Source organism: Chanodichthys erythropterus, chromosome 14 (assembly GCF_024489055.1).
Source record: "Chanodichthys erythropterus isolate Z2021 chromosome 14, ASM2448905v1, whole genome shotgun sequence".
Classification (NCBI taxonomy): domain Eukaryota; kingdom Metazoa; phylum Chordata; class Actinopteri; order Cypriniformes; family Xenocyprididae; genus Chanodichthys; species Chanodichthys erythropterus.
In genome coordinates this window covers 14,575,868-14,596,197 of record NC_090234.1, presented here as the reverse complement: position 1 = coordinate 14,596,197, position 20,330 = coordinate 14,575,868, and the positions used below count along the sequence as shown (strand labels likewise).

General features: G+C 36.6%; 1 protein-coding gene across 1 annotated transcript in view; it reads right to left on the bottom strand.

The window, feature by feature from the left end:
* Positions 1 to 8,008: 8,008 nt before the first annotated feature.
* The window catches only part of pfkla (phosphofructokinase, liver a), a 40,279-nt gene continuing 27,957 nt past the window's right edge, over positions 8,009 to 20,330 (bottom strand). The window contains exons 20-22 of the mRNA XM_067410727.1: positions 11,682 to 11,781; positions 11,342 to 11,447; positions 8,009 to 11,022 (exon numbers count right to left, since the gene is read on the bottom strand). Of these exons, the coding sequence (XP_067266828.1) occupies positions 10,875 to 11,022; positions 11,342 to 11,447; positions 11,682 to 11,781 (354 nt within the window). The 3' untranslated portion in view covers positions 8,009 to 10,874. The remainder of the gene's footprint in view (positions 11,023 to 11,341; positions 11,448 to 11,681; positions 11,782 to 20,330) is intronic.

Below are 20,330 nucleotides of genomic sequence, written 5' to 3'. Positions count from 1 at the left end.
ATAACGACTTTATTCAACAATATCTAGTGTTGGCCGATTTCAAAACACTGCTTCATGAAGCTTTACGAATCTTTTGTTTCGAATCAGTGGTTCAGATCGTGTAAGAAACTGCCAAAGTCACGTGATTTCATTAAATGAGGCTTCATTACGTAATGTGTTTCAAAACGTTTCGAAATTTCAATGGTTCACATGATTTTGGCAGTTTGATACACGCTTCGAACCTCTGATTCGAAACTAAAGATTCATTAAGCTTTGAAGCTTCATGAAGCAGTGTTTTGAAATCACTAGATATTGTTGAATAAAGTCGTTATTTGTTTTTTTGGCATACGAAAAGTATTCTTGTCGCTTCATAACATTAAAGTTGAACCACTGTAGTCACATGAACTGTTTTAAATACATCTTTAGTAGCTTTCTGGGCATTGAAAGTGTTAAAGGGTTAGTTCATCCAAAAATGATCAACATCTGTCATTTATTACTCACCCTCAGGTCGTTCCACACCCGTAAGACTTTCGTTCTTCTTCAGAACACAAATTAAGATATTTTTGATGAAATTCGATGGCTCAGTGAAGCCTTCATAGCAATGAAATTTCCTCTCTCAAGATCCATTAATGTACTAAAAACATATTTAAATCAGTTCATGTGAGTACAGTGGTTCTATATTCGAGAATATTTTTGGTGCGGCAGAAAACCCCAAAATAACGACTTATTTAGTGATGGCCGATTTTAAAACACTGCTTCAGGAAGCTTCGGAGCGTTATGAATCAGTGAATGAAGATATAAACTACTGGTCAAGTTTGTAATAATTTTGTTTTTTTTTTATAATTTTTTTTGAAAGAAGTCTCTTCTGCTCATCAAGGCTTGATTTATTTTGTAACGAATACAGTAAAAACAGTAATACTGTGAAATATTATTACAATTTAAAATAGCTGTTTTAAAGTGTTCTATTTGAATATATTTTAAAATTTAATTTATTCCTGTGATCAAAGTCTTCGGTGTCACACGATTCTTCAGAAATCATTCTAATACGCTGATTTGCTGCTCAATTATTAATAATGGTTCTTATTATTATTAGTATCAAAAACGGATTCATATGTTTTAACAAATCTTTTATTAATAGAAAGTTCAAAAGAACAGCATTTATTTGAAATACAAATAACATGTTAAATGTCTTCACTGTCATTTTTGACCAATTGAATGCATTTTTGCTGAATAAAAGTATTAGTTTATTACTTTTTAATGGTAGTGTATCATGGTTTCCACAAAAATATGAAAATGGCCGATTTTAAAACACTGCTTCAGGAAGCTTCGGAGCGTTATGAATCAGTGTATTGAATCGTGATTCAGATCGCGTGTCAAACCGCCAAGCGGCTGAAATCACGTGACTTTGGCGCTCTGAACCGCTGATTCGATACACCAATTCATAACGCTCCAAAGCTTCCTGAAGCAGTGTTTTGAAATCGGCCATCACCAAATAAGTCGTTATTTTGTTTTTTTTTTCGGCGCACCAAAAATATTCTCATTGCTTTATAATATTAATATTGAACCACTGTACTCACATGAACTGATTTAAATATGTTTTTAGTACATTTATGGATCTTGGGAGAGGAGGAAATGTCATTGCTCCCTATGGTGGCCTCACGGAGCCATCGGATTTCAACAAAAATATCTTAATTTGTGTTCTGAAGATGAACAAAGGTCTTACGGGTGTAGAACAACATGAGGGTGAGTAATTAATGACATTATTTTCATTTTTGGGTGAACTAACCCTTTGATTATCTTGCTGTCAATGGGGGCCTCATTAAGCCATTGGATTTTATCAAAAATGTCTTTATTTTTTTTGTTTTGAAGAAGAACGAAGGTCTTAACACTAGCACTACCGGAATTCTATAACTACTAGAACTGCCAATAGCGGTCATTTTGACTGTTCATACCACACAGCAGTGAATGTCATTTTTGTCATGTTATATTTACTTCAAAGCTTCTATGGTCATGTTTTATTAAAAATGTGGGGTAATTTAAGCATACATAATATAATATGTTTGTGATATTATTGTGTAAGAGCTATAGACCTCCCACAAAAGTGCATGCCGCAATTTGCTTTCCGCAGTTTGCATCCGGCAAGCTGGAGATCAAAGTTTTTCACCGCAGTTAAAATGTTGTTTTTGAAAGTCAAAATGTCAACAAATATAAAATGAAGCAGAATATTTCGTTAGATAAAAACATATTGTGAATTTTGGAAATGATTACATCTGTCTTTATTCAATACATTTTGACTTTTGGAGTTTACAATGCTTTAGCATTATCGGAAATGTTTGGACCACACGAATCGGAAACAATTTTATGCAGCCTCTAATGAAATCTAGAAAATCTTTTTTTACGAACCGGAATTATCTCTGAATCACTCTCAGAATCAGTGTCAGACGAACTGTCAAGAGACCAAGAGACATCGCTCTCTGCTCCTCCATCAGACTCTGCATCATCAATGTTCTCAAGCAAGGATAAAACCTCAGTGACAGTCATTATTTTTTCTTGTTGCCATTTTGACGGTAAAGCTAAGTTTTAGCTTAGCAAAAGCATACAAAACTGCCAGACAAAGGTTGCTAGGCAACAGCTACGCACATCTTTAACGGCGGGAAAAAGCGCTGAGGAGATACAAATGGCCATTCAAGGTAGAAATACTCAGAACTCTTTTGTGTTTTGTAATTTTAATAAAATAACAATGTTAAAATAAAATTTACATTAATTTAAGAAAAGTCATGGAACTGTAGTTATATGGGTTTTATTTAAGTTATTACATTGCAAATCTTTAAAACGGTCAAAATGACTGCCTTGGTAGTTCTAGTGTTAAGGGTGTGGAATGACATGGCAGTGAGTAATTAATGACAGAATTCTCATTTTTGGGTGAACTAATCCTTTAAAGATGATTGGTCTTTGAAGGAAAATGTTCCAGGAGAGAATCGAGAGCTACAGGAACGTGTTTCAGCAGTATAAGGAGCGATACTGTCAGAATTCTCTGGCTCAAAAACTGCTGAAGATTCAAGCAGACAATGAGGAAATCGAAAGGAGAATCAGAGTAATAGAAGAACAAATAATGGAGAAAGAGAGAGAATTGACAGCAGCACTAGGTAAAGTAACAGTTCATTAAAAAATAAAAAATTGTGTTGTTCCAAACACAGAAATAATTCCTTCAACTGTTTTGACAGGTGAAGAGGAGCCAGTCACTGATGGAGCGGACAGGTATTTCATCTTTACAGCAGATCAGAGGCTTGCTGCATTCTTGTAATTTAACTTTTTTCTGAATTCGCTATGAAAATAGTAAGTGTCCAGACAATGATGGCCTACAAACTGAAAGCAGAGAGTCGTTTGATGAAATGCACGAGCCCATAATGCAGGTACTTCTGCTGTTGTCCTGAAACTGCGTGTACAGAATTGGGAGAGAGAAATATTTAAAATGGTTCACTTCTATTGAAAACTTATTGTGAGTTCTGTAACTTCTAGAGGCCTGAAGAACACGCAGATGAGCACATGGCTGCTGATGATCCTTCTGAGGAGAATAAGGATAAAACTGCAGAAAGTGAATCTCAAATGGACACATTTCACCACAGCTTATGGACAAATAGAGAAACTGGAGAAGGTAAATGCCAGCATGTATTAATATTTTTAAAGTATCAGAAGATAAACCACAGTAAGCACACAGATTCACAATCAAGTATTCCTTTCGTTTTAGATCAAATGCAAGAAGGCGATCAGAGTCAGAATGAACTGGTAAAATTGAAAAGCAGACAACTGTTTTTAAAATATACATTAAAATATAAACTACTGGTCAAGTTTGTAATAATTAAGTTTTTTTTATAATTTTTTTATGAAAGAAGTCTCTTCTGCTCATCAAGGCTTGATTTATTTTGTAACGTTTACAGTAAAACAGTAATACTTTGAAATATTATTACAATTTAAAATAGCTGTTTTAAAGTGTTCTATTTTAATATATTTTAAAATTTAATTTATTGCTGTGATCAAAGTCTTCGGTGTCACACGATTCTTCAGAAATCATTCTAATATGCTTATTTGCTGCTCAATTATTAATAATGGTTCTTATTATTATTAGTATCAAAAATGGATTCATATGTTTTAACAAATCTTTGATTAATAGAAAGTTCAAAAGAACAGCATTTATTTGAAATACAAATAACGTTAAATGTCTTTACTGTCCTTTTTGACCAATTTAATGCATTTTTGCTGAATAAAAGTATTAATTTATTACTTTTTAATGGTAGTGTATCATGGTTTCCACAAAAATATTAAGCATAAAAACAATTTTCAACATTGATAATAATCAGAAATGTTTCTTGAGCAGCAGATCATCATATTAGAATGATTTCTGAAGGATCATGTGACACTGAAGACTGGAGTAATGATGCTGAAAATTCAGCTTTGATCACAGGAGTAAATTACACTTTACTATATATTCACATAGAAAACAGTTATTTGTAATTGTAATAATATTTCACAATTTTTCCTGTTTTTTGGTCAAATAAATCAAGCGTTGGCGAGCACAACAGACATCAAAAACATAAAAAAATCCTAATTATTCCAAACGTTTGACCGGTAGTGTACTGTATATATTCGTATAATATCTGTTTGGATGATTGCAGCAGGGGAATGTGAATGTTTCATGTGCTCCTGAGCTCATGGTGGAAATGTCAGAAGAGGAGGAGGAAGATCGTTTAGAGGTGACTACAGCAGACTCTCAGGAGGACACAGCGCCTGAGGGTCCCATCTGCCCTCCTCCCTCACCGGCTAGAATTCAAGCCACACCGACCACCCCGACCTTCTCCCTAAAGTACGACCTGACTCAGCAGTTTTTATGATGGAGCATACTGTACCTCTAAATGCTGCCATCTGTCACTTACATTACTCTAAAATCCACATGAAACACTATTTGCAACCCATTTTACTTCATGCATTTTTCAGGGATATGCCCAAACTGTGGTACACAACTAGTCAAGTCAGCTTTATTTCTATAGCACATTATATTTCACGATTCACTGTAATAAACAGGAAAATAACAGAATCAATGCAAACTTAATCAAATATGAGACAAATTCAAATTCAGCTCTAACTTGATTCAGTTCAGTTCAATAACTGTAAATTTCATCAAGTTATGAAACAAGCTTAATTCAGCTATAAGCAGCTCTACAGAAGATAATAGTGTCATTATTCAGCTTGAGTCAGTTTAAGTTTTGTTCTCATCTGATAGTGTCAGTGCAGCCAAATTGATAATATTATTGGATATTAAGAGCCTTATTTTAACGGTCTAAGCTCATGGTCTGAAACGCATGGCGCAGGTGCACTAAGGGTGTGTCCGAATCCACTTTTGCTAGTTTAATGACAGAAAATTGGTCCAAAGGGGTTGTACCTAGTCTCTTAATGAGTTATGGGTGTGTTTTGGGCGTAACATGCAATAAACCAATCAGAGTCTTATCTCAGATTCCCTTTAAAACTAGGTGCGCTCGCGCCATGGTGGATTCTTTATTTACACGGCGGAATATAGACACTCTCAACCTGACGAATCAGTTTAAATACATGTGTGTATTGCCACGATTGGTCAAATAATTAGCCAATTTCATTCGTCATTACTGCAAATAGGTCATTCTGATACCTGCAATGACTAGTCATGACATGTAGGCATTTTTATCTTAATGCACAATAATTAAAAAAAAAATAATATTATTTTTAATATTTGGCTTGTTTGTGTGCTGCTGCATGTCTCTGTGTGTGTATATCAAGCAGAGTGTATGCGCCTTGTGCACCCGCCTACAGGCCCATATTACTAATTCGCCCTTTAAAGGTGCCCTAGATTGTTTTTTTACAAGATGTACAGTAATATAAGTCTAAGGTGTCCCCTGAATGTGTCTGTGAAGTTTCAGCTCAAAATACCCCATAGATTTTTTTTAATTCATTTTTTTAGCTGCCTATTTTGGGGCATAATTAACTATGCACTGATTTTTTCAGCACGGCCCCTTTAAGAGATGCGCTCCCTCTGCCCCACGAGCTCTCGACTATATATACATTGCATAAATAAAGTTCACACAGCTAATATAACCCTCAAATGGATCTTTACAAGATGTTCGTCATGCATGCTGTATGCATGCTTCGAATTATGTGAGTAAAGTATTTAGATGGTTACGTTTGATTCTGTGTGAATTTGAGGCTATGCTCTGTGGCTAAAGCTAACATTACACACTGTTGGAGAGATTTATAAAGAATGAAGCTGTGTTTATGAATTATACAGACTGCACGTGTTTAAAAATGAAAATAGCGACGGCTCTTGTCTCCGTGAATACAGTAATAAACGATGGTAACTTTAACCACATTTAACAGTACATTAGCAACATGCTAATGAAACATTTAGAAAGACAATTTACAAATATCACTAAAATATCATGATATCATGTATTATTGGGGTCATACATAATAATGATCCCGACAGTTACGTAACAGTCTGTGTTATGTTGAGATCCGAGTGTTTTCCGGACGTCTTTTAAACAAATGAGATTTACATAAGGAGGAAACAATGGAGTTTGAAACTCACTGTATGTCTTTTCCATGTACTGAACTCTTGTTATTCAACTATGCCAAGGTAAATTCAGATTCTGATTCTAGGGCACCTTTAAATAACAAAAAAAAATATCAGTCACTTTCAGTTCCTCAGTTCTGCGTCGGGTTGAAACTAGCAAAAAACACTGGCATTGCACCTGGAGTCACATTGCGCTGGCTGTATGATAGGGGCCGAAGTGTCTTTTAAACTAGTCTATAAGTGAAAGGATTGTGAATATTAACCAAAAAGGATTTAGAGGCAATGTTTTATCTTGATTTTATCAGTAAATTTATTTGCTTTAACATGCTCTGATGAATCATTGAACTATGTTGAGAGTGATTACTGTTCAATCTGTTAACAGCAACAGTCCCAGCTGCTCACCTGGACGACAGGAAATCTCAGACACCAAGTCGCCCGCTTTTGTCTTCTCCATGAATTCTGGTCCAAGCACACCTGCGTTCTCTAAGATGGACTGTGGCTTTGACATGGGGTCAGCAGCAGAAGAGGTGAACTTCAGAAGCTGGAACACTGACATATGCATTGTTTCATCAAAGAGAGTTTCATTATTTTGTTTGTGTGTTTTGTAGGCATCTCCATTTACCTTCACAAGCTCCTATTTCAGTGACAAGGTATTTCTGGAGAAATACAGATGTTTGAGCATAATGTCTGAATGTTTGAAAGCTGATTTTGTGTTTCTGGTAACAGAAGTCACCAGGATCAGCAACCAAGTTCTCAGGTGAAGTACCGTTCTTAATATCTACACTACCAGTCAAAAGTTGGGAATAATTCAAGTTTTTCAAATGAAGACTGGAGTAATGATGCTGAAAATTCAGCTTTGATCACAGGAATAAATTACATCATAAAATAGATTCACATAGAAAACAAGAAATTATATTTTGCATTAAGAAGACTAAATGGTTCTAAATGTACATAAAATAGTCTTATATTTAGTAACGCTGTTGTTTCTATACAAGGTTTCCTGTTTGATGAAGCCGAGAGTCGTCAAGAGGGGTTTTCCTTCTCGTTCGGGACAGAAAGCCCTCAGAAGAGCTCTTCCACACACGACGCTTCAGGACCTGCTGATTCCTTTCCCTTTTCATTCAGCTTTGGTAAATTATAACTTCATAAACATAGATCTTATCCTTAGATGTGTTCAATGTCTGTTAGAGTTTGTTGAAGTTATTCTATACTTTATGAAGTGAGGAGAAGTGTTTATGGCAGATATATACTGCAGATTTAGTTCACTGCTGCAATTTTACTTTGCTCAACATGATTCAATATAACTTATTTACAGAGGTCATTTCAATATGTTTATACTACAACACATGCATTATAATTAATAGAAAATTAGAGGAATGTTTGATTTCTGAATGTTCTCATTAAATGTATTTTATAACAACACTGAAAAGTCAATTTCTAATTGTTTTCCGCTACTAACAACACAGAAAAGTATTTTTAAATATATTTTTTATTATATATATATATATATATATATATTGTAATATATTTATATTTTTCTTAAATGACAGTACATTCCTCTTAATATGACATTCAGCTGAAACTTACTGCATAAAGGCCCGTTCACAGAACGATAACTAATTATAACGATAACGATATTTGCGTCTACACCAACTAACGATAACGGTCTGAAACGCTGCGGTTTCAAAGCGTTTACAACGTTTTTGCTATTGTTGCAAAAGATTCATAACGCTCCGAAGCTTCATAAAGCAGTGTTTTTAAATCGGCCATCACTATATGTCATTATTTTGTTTTTTTGGCGCACCAAAAATATTCTCGTTTTATAATATTAATATTGAACCACTGTACTCACATGATCTGATTTAAATATGTTTTTAGTACATTAATGGATCTTGAGAGAGGAAATGTCATAGCTGGCTATGGAGGCCTCACGGAGCCATCGGATTTCATCAAAAATATCTTAATTTGTGTTCTGAAGATGAACAAAGCTCTTACGAGTGTGGAACGGCATGAGTGTGAGTAATTAATGACATTGTTTTAATTTTTGGGTGAACTAACCCTTTAAATTAGAACGGATTCTGATTGGCTGTCAGTGTTTTATCATTCAACAGCAGGAAAAAATATTTCTGAAAGTGATCCCAACGATATCGTTTCTCTGTGTCGTTACCGTTATAGCTGTGGTGTGGACAGACAGTGCTATTCTTTTATATTTAGAATTATTTTTAGAACTATATCGTTGTCTTTATAGTTATCGTTCTTGGTGTGAACAAGCCTTAAAGTTTTGTAGATTTCAGCAAAATACACATTTCATAGTTGTTTACAGTAATACAATATAAAAAGGCCCATATGCAAATGAAATGATCTGAGGTGAAACAACACCTGTCAAGAACACGTCCAGTTGCATAAACACATGTTAATAGTGTCTTAAGAACTAGTTTGACCAACTAGCAGTTAGATAAGAGGTCATCAGTCTTACTTATCCAGTTCAAATTAGACTGATCTATCTTTTTATGCATCTGAATTTAAAAACTTATGACCAGTCTTGAAGAATAAAATTATATGACAACCTTTAAGACTAGTCTAAGTCGTTTATGCAACTGGCCAGACCATATTTCACCCCTAAAATCAGGAGAAAAAATACATTTTGCAAAAAGAAAATGAAACTTTTAGGATCATTATGATTTTTGCATTGTGACATTTTCATGACAATTAAACAAAAAATCTTTTTACTGCAATGCAAAACATTATGTTAGTGTGTGTACAAAAATAATGTCAAAAGAGCAAAAAATCCTCAATAGGGTTTATGTACTTTCATTCATCCATTACATTTACACTCTCATACCTGGTTCATTATTTTCTAGAATTTGAAATGAATGTCAAAATGTAAAACATGCTGCACTAGAACTATCTATTGCTTCACGCTAATCACAATATCACAGACACAATACTGAAGCTCACAACCACAAATTACCTGTTCAAATGTTTAACAATCACAGCACCAGGTTCACAATCTCCACCTTTACCTGCTCGTGATGTACTTCATCACGATATATCAAACCATTTCCCTCATGGAAAAGCTGCTGGAATAAAGATTTGCCAGGAAACAACAATGAATTCTGTATCTGAATAAGTATCTGTGAACAGCAGCAGTTTAGTATAAAGAATAACACAGTGTCTTCCTTGGAAGTGACTGGTGTTACATTGCACCAGGAAAAATACTTTGCATTAGTTGTTTTTGAACATCAAAATAACTTTACATGTTGGCTTTGCTACAGTTGCGTATACATATAGCTAACAACAAGGTGATTTTAATTAGAAGACCGGAAACATCACAAGCTGGCTTTGATGAAATGGTCTGAAGTGATTCAAATATATAACGAATACAGTTTATAGCAATAGATTCACACATATGACATTTGTACTGTAAACAAAAATATTTGCAGTGTTCATAGGCTACAGCTACACTAATCCAGACACATTTGAAAACGCATCTTTTCTCTACGTTTTGACGCATTTTTATCCTGCGAAAACAGCTTTTTGAAGATGCTCTGTTAAGTGGATAAATTTCAAAACGCCATTTCTGCTTTGTAGTGTGAAAACAGAAGTATTTGAAAACGATGTATGTTTAGTCAAGTGACACATACTGTTGTTTATACCAGTGTTGTGCTGAATTCTGACCCCCTGCCAGATTATTATTACCCCCCTAGTATTGGTAGGTTTAGGAGTAGGTGTGGGGGAGGGGTTAGGATTAGGGGTGGGGTAAATTTTTACGAAAATTTACTTGCAATTGCTGCGGCAAAACATGAGGACAATTGTGTTTTAGACCAAACATGGAATGGCGATTGAGTGTGAACTGGAAGCAGGAGTCAGTATTTTGCTCATAAAATAATCATGCCAGAAGAATAGCTTGAGGACTTTATTGCATCTGGTATCATCTCAGTGAGCTTTTATTGCATTTCATGCATGTGCAGTAAGACGATTTAAGCGTTTTCAGATGTTTCAGTGTGGACGGAGAGTGTTTCGAAATGGAAATGCTTTCAAATGTATCTGGATTTATGTAAATGTATCCATAGTTCTATTAATTACAATGGGAGTATTCTAGTTTGGTACACACTGCATCAGTCCAGCATAAAGATGGTGCAAATACAGACCTCCAATGCAGAGGAAAATCAGGTTTAGGCACAAGTCTGGAGTTTTACACTCCTTTACTCACTAAAGAATCATGCATTTACCCGTTTTAACGGAGGAGTGGCAGTCGGGTGTGTTGATTTAAGGATGGCACTGGCAGCACGTCGTTTTAAAACCCGGTGTCTATGCTGAGAGAGCGACGGGTCACATGTTCGATCTCTCCCGTCACATACTCGTTGAAGGACGTCTGATACTTTGCCAACATCTTCAGCATCAGTCGGAGATTCAGCCACCACTGCGTCTTGGGCATCCGGTGTCTGCAGGGTGTTTATTCGTACTCGTTATTCCTGTCATTATGCGTTGGTGCAGTATGGTATGATGCAGCCTATTACTTTTTGTAAAATGGCTTTAGAACTGGAAAAGCATTGTATGAAGTGTAATTATTACATTGTAAAAAATTTCCCCCTAAGGAACTAAGGAAAAATATTTCTCTACATTACATCACATGTATGTAATATGAAGTCAGGTTGACTGGGACACTTTTGCCATTGATATCTCTAGGAAAAAGTGTCCCAATGAACCTGACTTCACCCTATTAAACCTCATGTACTGTGTGTAATTGTTAGGGTCACTCACTCAAAGTCCGTCTGGTCCTTCAGCTCAGTGACGGGACTGAAGGTCAGAACCTTCTTGTACAGGCCGATCACACAGGCCGAGTCTGGGGTGTTCGCAAACACACGACCTGACAGACACAAACACACTGGCTTTACTCTCAGTCTTCTCATCTTTAACTTACAGTCTAAACTGCTGCTGGGAATTAATTCTTTCATGTGACTAAGTAGCATTGAGGAAAACACAACAGTGATTTTATGTCCAAAACCCATTTACTTCTCTCACCTGATGTGAATTTAGAGTCTGAAATATTTGATTTATACGGAGATGTTCTAGTTATATTCAGATTTAAACATCCTCTTACCTAGTCTAAAATTGTCTGCCATCTTCTCTGTCAGCCACTGCACGGCTCTAACGCCCAGTTTAGTGCCGTAGTTTCTGTCGAAGGGTGTCGGCACTCCACCCTACAAACATCAGAGAAACAATATCAGAAATAATGGATTTAAATGCTAAATTTCTTTCAGCAGAGCGTTTTAATTCTCTATTAAATCTTTTAATAATGCACCATAATTGTACTTTAAGTAATCAATGAAAATTTTTGGTAACACTTTACAATAAGATTTAATTTGTTAACTGCATTAGTTAACATGAACTTACAGTAAAGTATTTAATAATCTCAGTTAATTTCAACATTTACTAATACATCATTAAAATCAAAAGTTGTATCTGTTAATATTATTTAATAGTTCATGTTAACTAATGTAGTTAACTAATGTTAACAAATGACACCTTATTGTAAAGTGTTACTGAAATAACGTATATTTACGGAGCCCCGCACATGACATGCAAGAAAAAAGAACAAATCGTTCCCCAGATTTACTACTTTGTTCCCTCGATTTACTATTTCGTTCCCTCGATTTACTTATTCGTTCCCTCGATTTACTATTTCGCTCCCTCGATTTACTAATTCGTTTCCCCGATTTACTATTTCGTTCCCTCGATTTACTATTTCGTCCCCTCGATTTAATAATTCGTTCCCTCGATTTACTATTTCGTTCCCTTGATTTACTAATTCGTCCCCTCGATTTACTAATTCGTTCCCTCGATTTACTACTTCGTTCCCTCGATTTACTATTTCGTCCTCTCGATTTACTATTTCGTCCTCTCGATTTACTAATTCTTTCCCTCGATTTGCCACTTCGTTCCCTCGATTTACTACTTCGTTCCCTCGATTTACTATTTCGTTTCCTCGATTTACTAATTTCGTTCCCTCGATTTACTAATTCGTTCCCTCGATTTACTATTTCGTCCCCTCGATTTACAAATTCTTTCCCTCGATTTACTATTTCGTTCCCTCGATTTACTATTTCGTTCCCTCGATTTACTATTTTGTTCCCTCGATTTGCCACTTCGTTCCCTCGATTTACTATTTTGTTCCCTCGATTTACTAATTTCGTTCCCTCAATTTACTAATTCGTTCCCTCGATTTACTAATTCTTTCCCTCGATTTACTAATTCTTTCCCTCGATTTACCACTTCGTTCCCTCGATTTACTATTTCGTTCCCACGATTTACTAATTTCGTTCCCTCGATTTACTAATTCTTTCCCTCGATTTACTAATTCGTTCCCTCGATTTACTAATTAGTTCCCTCGATTTACTAATGCGTTCCCTCGATTTACTATTTCGTTCCCTCGATTTACTATTTCGTTCCCTCGATTTACCACTTCGTTCCCTCGATTTACTATTTCGTTCCCTCGATTTACTAATTCGTTCCCTCGATTTACCACTTCGTTCCCTCGATTTACTATTTCGTTCCCTCGATTTACTATTTCGTTCCCTCGATTTACTAATTCGTTCCCTCGATTTACTAATTTGTTCCCTCGATTTACTAATTCGTTCCCTCGATTTACCACTTCGTTCCCTCGATTTACTATTTCGTTCTCTCGATTTACTAATTCTTTCCCTCGATTTACTAATTCTTTCCCTCGATTTACCACTTCGTTCCCTCGATTTACTTTTTTTTTTGTGATCAAATTTTTATTGAATGTTACAGGTTACATATATAAGACGTGGATGAAAATCAAGTGCAAAACACTGAAACTAACCAAAACCCCACGGCGACCATGTAAAACTCCCCCTCTTCCCTCCCCACTCCCTCTGGTACAACAGACAGTCAAGCAGACATTCTGTACAAAAAATGTGATTGGGGGGTCTGTCCTTTTACAGCAAGTTCTTAATTTTAGAGATGGCCTTTAACCATACAGAAATAGTTTTTAGAGTGGCCCCGTGCATCCTTGCCACCGATAGCTCCATATTAGCAATGTCCAGGAAAGAATACATCCAGTGTGACCAAGCTAAAGAGTGTGGAGGTTTCCAACGCAAGGCGAGCATTTTCTTAGCTGTAGTTAGTCCAGAGAATAGCAGTTTTTTCTGTGACAAGGAAAAGCTGTAGGGTGAATCATCATTTAAAAGCAAAAGCTTAGGACAGCATGGTATATCAGTTTCAAGAATGTCTTTCAAAGTAGTACATATTCGTTTCCAAAAACCATGAACTTCAGGACAATCCCAAAACATATGCTTAAATGTGCCTACCACACCTCCCGGGCAGAAATAACAATTGAACGAAGGGGAAAGCTTCATTAAATAACGTTTTCTAGGGGTAAGATACATCCTATGAATCAATTTGTAATGAATCAGTTGATGGTTAGGGTTTTTTGAAACAAGTTTAAGATTGGCCCATATTGAGTCCCAACCGATTTCGTCATTATTATTCTCTGTTTCTGTACCATATAGATCTCTATACCAGATGTTTACAATTGGTAAGTGCTTATAAGAAGCTTCCAAGAATAAATAGTAGAAAGAAGATACTTTACCCCTAGTACTTTTATTTATTGTCAAAATTTTGTGCATAGTAAGACAGGAGATATTGGTACCCCATGGAACCCCGTATGCTCTCATTGCTGATCTCAAGCGAAGATAAAAGAAAAGGGAGGTTCCTGGTAAATTATACATTTTACACAAATCATTAAATGTTCGAAGACCATTTTCCCCCCAAATGTCAGCTAAAACATGAATGCCTCTATCGCTCCATTCTGAAAATACAAAAGGTTTATTGTCTGTAAGGAGACTATGATTATGAAATAACGGAGTATGAGAGTGCCACTTAAGGTCATTATGACAAAACTTTGAAGCAGTACGCCATATACAAAGAAGATATGTTATTATTGGGCCAAAACGCAGTTTCACATTTTTCAACGGAACATTACAATAAATTAAATCTTTTAATCTGTATGGTAAAACCAAATTAAATTCAAGCGGTTGCCAAGATACAAGAGAGTCATGGTTCAACCATATTGTAAGAGGTCGCAAAATAAATGCCCAATGATAAAATTTAAAGTTTGGCAACGCCAGACCACCCGCATCTTTGCAACGTTGCAAAGTAGCATATTTTATACGAGGAGGTTTTCCATTCCATACGAACTTAGAGGTTAATGTTTGAAGCTTAGACCAGTAATCAGTAGGTGGTGCAAGTGGTATCATAGAAGAGAAAAAATTTATACGGGGTAGAACATCCATTTTAATTATAGATATACGAGCTTGAAGAGATAATGGTAGCGCTGACCAACGAGTCAAGTCTGTAGCTATACGATTATATATACCTTGAACATTTTTTAAAGCTATTGTATGTAAAGAAGAAAAAATCTCAATGCCCAGATACCTAAAGCTAGATACTATTGGTATACAAGTTGGCAGAATAACCTGAGAGGATTTGTTGTTTAAATGCATTAAAGCAGATTTGGTCCAATTAATTTTATATCCAGAAAATAAACTAAAAGAATTAAAAACAGACAAAACATGCTCGATTGAATTAGCTGTATCACTAACATATAATAAAATGTCGTCTGCATATAAAGATATCCGATGTGAAGTATTACAAAAAGTAATGGGCTTCACCATAGTATGTTGACGGATTTTCTGTGCAAGAGGTTCAAGAGATAGGGCGAACAACAACGGTGAGAGAGGGCATCCCTGACGAGTGCCACGTAAGATGAAAAACTGGGATGAGCAAATGCCACCTGTCATTACCACCGCAGAGGGATTAGCATATAGAATTTTGACCATATTAATAAAGTCGCTCCCCAAGCCAAAACGCTCTAGTACTGTCCAAAGATATTGCCATTCAAGCCGGTCAAAGGCTTTTTCCGCGTCTACAGATAGTGCGGCGCATGGTGAATCAATTCCACTAGCCGCATGTATGACATGCAATAAACGGCGGACATTATCTGCTGCCAATCGTGATCTAATAAAACCGGTTTGATCATTATGCACCAAATTAGTCATAAAAATGTCTAAACGGGATGCCAAGACTTTGGCATACAATTTAACATCACTGTTTAGAAGAGACAATGGTCTATGATTCCCACACTGAGTTAGATCTTTGCCAGGCTTAGGTAAAAGTGTAATAATGGCCATGTTGGCACTATTGTTGAAAGAGCCCTCTCGAACAGAATGAAGAATCATGTTTAATAATGGCTGTCCCAACTCATTCCAGAAAACAAGGTATAGTTCTGGAGGGATTCCATCCCATCCTGGTGACTTCCCCTTTTTCATAGCCAAAAGGGCTTCCTTTAATTCCTCTAAAGTAATTGGAACGTTCAGAGAGGTTGCCTCTACCTCAGAGAGAGATGTAAGATTTAGATCCTGGAAAAAATTATTACATACAGTTTCACTAAAGACCAACTCTGATTTATATAAATTTTGATAAAAAAATTTAAATTCTCTATTAATAGATTTAGGTTCACTAATTAAACCATTTGGTGATTGAATTGCCGAGATATTTGAAAATTTTTCACTGTTCTTCAACCTGAGCGCTAAAAGGTGGCTTGGCTTAGCGCTATTGAAGTAATAGGTTCTTCTAACCTTGTGCATTAAAAACTCTGCTCTGTGACGTAGCAAAGAGTTAAGTTCTGTTCGTACCATATTTATTTCTTGCTGTATATTCTCACTGTGTGAATTCTGTTGAAGACCCACCAGCCTATTTAATTTATTCTCTAATGTACTTATTGTGTTTAATCTAGATTTATTTAAGTGGGATGCAAAAGAAATAGATGCGTCCCTTATGCAACCCTTTATGGCGTCCCAGAGAAAGCGAGGATCATCGACCGAACCACTATTCACCTCTATGAACCAGCTTAGTTTCTCTTTGAGCATAGCACAAAAATCTTTATTTTGTAATAGTGTGATATTAAAACGCCAACGAGATGCCTTAACTGGCGCAGACGCAAGAGAAATCTTAGTTGAAACAACACTGTGATCGGATAAAGGACATGATTTTATGACAACATTGTGTATTTCTGAATATGAGGCGTTGGATAAAAAAATATAATCAAGTCTAGAGTAACTTTTATGTCTTGCGGAATAAAAAGTATACTGCCTCGTCATGGGGTGAATTATGCGATATACATCAATTAAACTAAAATCGGACATGAATTTACATAGATTAGCAGACGATAAAGATTGTGTTGGAATATTCTGTGAACAAGAACGATCAAGAGATAAGTCCACTACCGCATTCATATCAGCACCGATAATAAGAAAACAGTCCTGAATCTGCAACAGAATTTTAGTAAGAGCAGGAAAAAAACTTGGATCAAACTGAGACGGGGCATAAATCGAAATCAATGCAAAATTATGACCTGCTATACATGCTTTAATATATGATACTCTCCCATCCTCACTACTGTATTTTTCTAAGATGTGAAAAGAAAGCTTTCGTTTTATTACTACAAGTGTACCACGTGATTTACTATCCATTGAAGATGATGCAGCTACATAATAAAACTTGTTAGAGAACCTTTGGACATCTGGTTTCTTCAGATGTGACTCCTGAATGAGAGCTATGTCAACATGATGTCTATGTAAGTAATCAAGGCAGGCCGTACGCTTAATGGGACCATTCAGGCCATTCACATTCCAGGAAATTATGTGAAAGGTTTCTGTTGCCATATATTATTACTGTAAAATAACAAACAAAAGAACTGACAAGCATAAAGCCATAAACAGAGTTAACAAACCACACCTAATACCACAGAGGGAAAAATACCCACCCACCCTGGTCGCCACAATGCCCATGGACACCCAACTTCCCACAGAAACATTAGAACATCTGGAGGTACCACTTCCAAAAAACACAAAAAAATAAAAATAATAGTAAATTAAAGAGAGAAAGCAAACACACATAAGGGTGAACCAATGCCCAACAAATGGACTACGTGACCCCGAGAAAGGCGGCAGAACCAATATCACCACCCACCCACTCCTTTTAAAAATGTTTGATATTTTGCTGATTGCTGAAAGAACAGCAATAACATACCAAATAGGCCAAACTAGTCTAAATATTTAACATTAAACTTCACATTGACAAGTACCTTGAGAATTCCAGTAGAAACACAAGCCTCAAGTACATTGTTACATTACACATCAACGTTCTCCTGTGCGGCCAAACCACTCAGAAAGTCATCAACTTCCAAAGGAGACTTAAAGATGTGCTGGGTCGATCCTCGAGTCAGTTTCAGTTGAGCCGGATACAACAAAAAAGTCTGGAAGCCCATTTTTTGAGACTTGTTTGTAACCTCGTAGAAAGCGCGGCGACGGTTGATGGTAAACGCACTGTAATCCGCAGAGAATCGGATGTCTTTTCCATCGACTTTGATCGGAGATTCCCTCGACGCCCTGAGGATTCGATCTCGGTCAGTGTAGCGCAGCAGCTTCATAATCACCGTACGAGGCCTGCCTGTGTTGTTAGAAGGGCCGATGCGGGTTTTACGCCGATCAATGAAGGAAACCATACTGGTAGAGAATCTGAGATGTAGGACACGAGATTCGAAGCTTCCACGCCTTCCGGTAAGTTTACAATGCGAATGTTATCCCTGCGGCTCCGGTCTTCCATGTCAGCTAGTTTCTCTTCATAGGTTGCCATTTTCGCGGCACATTTGTAGTTTTTCTCCGTCTTATTAACCCGGCTGCTCAGGCTGGAATATCTATCACGCAATTCTCTTACTCCACTAGAACAGCTGGACAGCTCCGTCTGAATGTTGTCAAGTCTATCTTGAAGAGTTTTAAATTGCGCTTCAATAAACAACTGTTGCTTCTCCATGGCTGATGCAATCATGGCGGCAAGAGAGTCCTCCATCTTATCCGTTTCGTGTGATTGTTCACGATTTACTTGCCTGCTGGCCGATTTCGTATGACGTGAGGACATATTGTTGTTACCAGGCACAAAGTCATAAAATAATGGCCAAAACAATTAGTTAGAAACATGTAAATATAAATGAATATGAGTGGGGTCGGCGGAGCCACCAAGCTAAGCTGCCATCATACTCTCGGGTCACGTGACACCTCCCCCGTTCCCTCGATTTACTAATTCGTTCCCTCGATTTACTAATTCGTTCCCTCGATTTACCACTTCGTTCCCTCGATTTACTAATTCGTCCCCTCGATTTATTAATTCGTTCCCTCGATTTACTAATTCGTTCCCTCGATTTACCACTTCGTTCCCTCGATTTACTATTTCGTTCTCTCGATTTACTAATTATTTCCCTCGATTTACTAATTCTTTCCCTCGATTTACTAATTCTTTCCCTCGATTTACCACTTCGTTCCCTCGATTTACTAATTCGTTCCCTCGATTTACTAATTCGTCCCCTCGATTTATTAATTCGTTCCCTCGATTTACTAATTCGTTCCCTCGATTTACCACTTCGTTCCCTCGATTTACTATTTCGTTCTCTCGATTTACTAATTCTTTCCCTCGATTTACTAATTCTTTCCCTCGATTTACTAATTCTTTCCCTCGATTTACCACTTCGTTCCCTCGATTTACTAATTCGTTCCCTCGATTTACTAATTCGTTCCCTCGATTTACTAATTCGTTCCCTCGATTTACTAATTCGTCCCCTCGATTTACTATTTCGTTCCCTCGATTTACTATTTTGTCCCCTCGATTTACTAATTCTTTCCCTCGATTTACTAATTCTTTCCCTCGATTTACTATTTTGTCCCCTCGATTTACTAATTCTTTCCCTCAATTTACTACTTTGTTCCCTCGATTTACTATTTTGTTCCCTCGATTTACTAATTCGTTCCCTCGATTTACTAATTCGTTCCCTCGATTTACCACTTCGTTCCCTCGATTTACTATTTCGTTCCCTCGATTTACTAATTATTTCCCTCGATTTACTATTTCGTTCCCTCGATTTACCACTTCGTTCCCTCGATTTACTATTTCGTTCCCTCGATTTACTAATTCGTTCCCTCGATTTACTAATTCGTTCCCTCGATTTACTAATTTGTTCCCTCGATTTACCACTTCGTTCCCTCGATTTACTATTTCGTTCCCTCGATTTACTAATTCGTTCCCTCGATTTACTAATTCGTTCCCTCGATTTACTAATTCGTTCCCTCGATTTACTAATTCGTTCCCTCGATTTACTAATTCGTTCCCTCGATTTACCACTTCGTTCCCTCGATTTACTATTTCGTTCTCTCGATTTACTAATTCTTTCCCTCGATTTACTAATTCTTTCCCTCGATTTACTAATTCTTTCCCTCGATTTACTACTTCGTTCCCTCGATTTACTAATCCGTTCCCTCGATTTACTAATTCGTTCCCTCGATTTACTAATTCGTTCCCTCGATTTACTAATTCGTCCCCTCGATTTACTATTTCGTTCCCTCGATTTACTATTTTGTCCCCTCGATTTACTAATTCTTTCCCTCGATTTACTAATTCTTTCCCTCGATTTACTATTTTGTCCCCTCGATTTACTAATTCTTTCCCTCAATTTACTACTTTGTTCCCTCGATTTACTATTTTGTTCCCTCGATTTACTAATTCGTTCCCTCGATTTACCACTTCGTTCCCTCGATTTACTATTTCGTTCCCTCGATTTACTAATTATTTCCCTCGATTTACTACTTTGTTCCCTCGATTTACTATTTCGTCCCCTCGA